Here is a 3,924-nt window from a genome sequence, read left to right as displayed (position 1 = left end):
TTTTGTTACGTCAACGACCAATCTGAAAGAATTTGTTATCAAGTATGAACAAGCCTTACAGAAAATTATTACAAGGGAAAGCAACGAAGATTTTATATCAGAGCATAAGTACCGTATTGTGGATGATGATGACTTTCTTTTGAAACATGCAGCACAGGTGTACACCCGGAATATATTTGAAAAATTCAAGAGGGAGTGGTCTAGAGTCAAAAGGCTCAAAGTTGAAGAAAGGGCTTCTGACAATCATTTTCATAGATACTCGGTCATGAAGAAAACTGAAAACTCAAAAGAGTTTATGGTGGAGATGGATTTACAAACACAAGAGGGTAAGTATGAATGCCAAAATTTTGAGTTTGTGGGAATAATTTATCGGCATATTATGAAAGTATTTGTGCGTCAAGACATTGATATCATACCATCCCACTTTATTCTTCCAAGATGGAGGCAAGGGGCAAATAAGTTTAGAGTCACGGATTCTAAAGCCTTGGTAAAGAATGATGATAAAGAACAATCAGAAGCATTGAGATTTAGTCATATGTGTCGGAGAGCTACTCAACTAGCTTGTCATGCTGCACCTTCAGATGAGGCCTACAAAATGTATATGGATGGTTTAGATGAATTGTCAAACAAAATTTCAGAAGTCAATAAGGTAACAAAAGAGGTTGCTATAGAGTCTGAAGACCATGTTTTCCAAGATGAAGTAGATCAATGTGCGAGTAAGTATTCTGAGTCATTGCTTTTGGATCCGAATATCTCAAAAACAAAGGGTAGAAAGAAGGACGACAATAGTAAAAGAAACACAAACAGGTCCAAGAGGATAAAAAGTGGTATGGAGTTGGCTCAAAGCAAGAAGACAAAGTGTACAATGTGTCAACAAATAGGACATAATAAACTTACTTGCATTTTAAACCCGGATGCAAAAAGAAACACGAATCCTTCTACGAATCAAAGTAAGTTATTTTTTCTCTAGCTTCTTTTTTGATTTGTTAGATCATATAGTTCCATTTGCTGTATAGATTATACTATGTTCTAATCTTCATCATAATGTGATTTTTAGGGAATAAGAATATGCAAGAGTCAGACAGAGTTTCAGACGAAGAAACTTCAGAGGAAGAAGATTCAGACAGTAGCCATCAAGAATAAATTCAACTTCAGATTGATTATGTTCTTTCTTAGTTTCTACTGTTTCTGTTTTATTAAGAGACTATTGGTTTGTTTTGATGGTGTCCTTATAAGAGGACTGATCTACATTGACTTGTGTTGGTAGGATTTAATTTGTCACTGTTCTCATAACTGGAATAATTTACAGCTTGCTTTCTTTAGTTTTTAAAAGAGATCGAATGATATCGATCAATGTGTTTCTTTGATTTTGTTTATAGTGGAACTACATGAAGGCATTTCAAAAAAAAAAATCCATTATCACATTGATCATGGTTTCTGTAGCAGTATTAGTATCCAAGAGTAAGAAATAACCAATTCTTGAATTCGTTTTATCTGAAATGTTAATGGTATGACCAGTGAGTTTACATCACTAGTCTTGTGAGAATGAATAGTAAATATGTGCTTTTGAATGCCAAAATATAGCAGGAACTTTGTACCCTAATTTTTTTTTTTTTTTTTTTTTTTTCGATTGAAACTTTGTACCAGGTTCTTTGCTTGTTCTTCATTTTTTTTTTCTGGGTTCCACATATTTTTGTTCTTCTGGGTTCTTTTTTTTTCTGGGTTCTTCTCTTTTTCTTTTTCTGATCGGAACTCTATTAAGGATAAAGGATGATGCCAATGCCTGCGTGCCTTGCTTATATATTTGTATACCTCAATTCTAATATTTTAGGCAGTTGGTGTTGTTGCTGTGGGGAGTCGGATTCTCATTTTCAGTTTGATGATTGTGTTGAATTGGATAGATCGATTTGTTGATCAATATAAAATAAGGATTCTACAGATTTTAATTTTCTCTTTAAATTTAATGAAAAGAGTTTGACTTTTTGATTTTGTTTTTGTTTTGTAATTATAATATTTTATGGAAATTATAGAGTGCCATGTCGTATGCCACGTCACCTTTATGTGTGTTGATATCATCCCCTTAATTAATCTACACCGTTGAATATTTTAAAATCTAAAGGCTGAAAATGTGTGTCAAAGTTTGTGTAAAAATTGATGTCCCCTGATCCAGACCCTTATCATTTTAAGTTATTTCTCACCTGCACATTTCATGTATTTGAACATCATTCCAACCATTCAATTATTAAGAAATATATTTATAATGTAATTAGATCTATTTATAATGTCGATCACAAGATCTCTATGACCTCGTACATCTCAAACTGGAGATGCCAAAAGAAACATGCTTAAGTTTAATAATTAACAACAATGGTAGGAATTGTCCAGATTTAATTAAAACTATGTAGCTGTAAATTGTAGGACAAACTAAAAATTGGGTAAGACACGAATGGAAGGGAACATGAAATCAAAAGAATGTTGAGGAAAATGGGTGAGGGAAGGAAACTAGTTTGTGGCAGTTTATATATAAACTGTAAAGACTTCAGGTTTGCATTGTTGAGGAAATTGGGTGAGATTGCGTTGTTGAGTTGTGGACGAAGATGAGCCGAAGAAGAATATTGAGGTATTTTGGGATAGATATTATTCATTTTTGGTAATAGGTTACACAAATACTAATAAGGGCAATCAAGACTTTTGATCTTATCAAATGGTCATTTATCAACTAGTTGAAAAAGTTGGTTAAAAATCAATTTAAGAACCTAAATGAGGTTATTTATCAAAATTTCTCATGATTAAGAACGTAAAACTATAGTGTCCACAATTTAGAAGTACTTACAAGAAGAGGCTTCCAAGGAGATGATTTCTTCTTTCCAGTAGTGCTTTTCTTCAGGCCCTTGTACATTTTCAGGGAGCTTGCAGCAGTAAAAGAAAAAAAAATAGAGTTATTGACTGATCAATAAGCAATATTAAAACCAAAAACATATACAATACAATAGCACACACTTACCTAGTGACAATAGAAGGCCATTCACTACTATCTAAACGCCTTTTCAGTGGATCCATATAACGTGCGGTTTCCATTGTTGGGTTCACAATCGTCAAAGTCCAGTGATTACTATGCAAAATAAAATTCAATGTAATTTGTTATTTTGCAATAAGCACTTAAAACATTTGCAAACCACATGCTCTACTTAAAACATTTACGTACCCTGTGTTATATGGAATCAAAAAGATCTACCCAGGCTTGCCCTTGTTGTAAATAACAGAGAGATCGTGGGAGTTCCACTCCCAATTGCACTGACAAGATCACAGTCGACAAATTGAAACATATCCTCCATCTTATTTTTCTTCATCACTCTGTGCAAGTAGCTACAAAGACATTGCAACATGAAATAATTAAAACTACTGGTGCAAAAAACAAAAAACAAAAACAAACCAACATGCATTCATAATTCAGCTGTTCATTTTGATAACAGTTTACCTCATGTAGAATAGAATGGCACCGTTCGATACTTCTTTTCCATGGGCTATTTTGTAAACATCACTTCTGAAGATAGCTGCTTTCTTTGGACGACCAAAAAGCTCACGGACAAATACGGTATTGATTGTCTTCCCTCCCGTAAGGTATTGTTCGCCCAAGTGCACAAGTCCTTCAAATCATGTGGCAGATTTGGGGGCAAATGTTCCAGGTCTTTATCATTCTCATCGGGGAGACTTGATTTTTTCCTGCCATAACCACGCTTTGGTTTCTAATTTTGTAAAATTAAGAGAACACATTAGTAACTTATTCCAAAAATAAAAAGATTAAATATTGAATAAAAGAACTCATAATTTGCACAAAAATTATGTACATCAAAGTAATTGGTTACCTTCACATGAGTTGCTGCAATAGCAGCCTTTGCTGCAGGGGTAACAACCAAGTCCTTA

At 33.7% G+C, this 3,924-nt stretch overlaps 1 protein-coding gene across 1 annotated transcript; it reads left to right on the top strand.

Annotated features, from left to right (window-relative positions):
- Positions 1 to 265: 265 nt before the first annotated feature.
- Positions 266 to 1,143, top strand: LOC101300629. Its single transcript, XM_004300944.1, has 2 exons — positions 266 to 950; positions 1,058 to 1,143. The coding sequence occupies exons 1-2, from the start codon at positions 266 to 268 to the stop codon at positions 1,141 to 1,143; spliced, it is 771 nt and encodes a 256-aa protein (XP_004300992.1).
- The last annotated feature ends 2,781 nt before the right edge of the window (positions 1,144 to 3,924 follow it).

Source organism: Fragaria vesca, linkage group LG5 (genome assembly GCF_000184155.1).
Source record: "Fragaria vesca subsp. vesca linkage group LG5, FraVesHawaii_1.0, whole genome shotgun sequence".
NCBI lineage: Eukaryota > Viridiplantae > Streptophyta > Magnoliopsida > Rosales > Rosaceae > Fragaria > Fragaria vesca.
The sequence above is the reverse complement of the archived record's forward strand: the minus strand, read 5'-3'. Positions and strand labels throughout refer to the sequence as shown.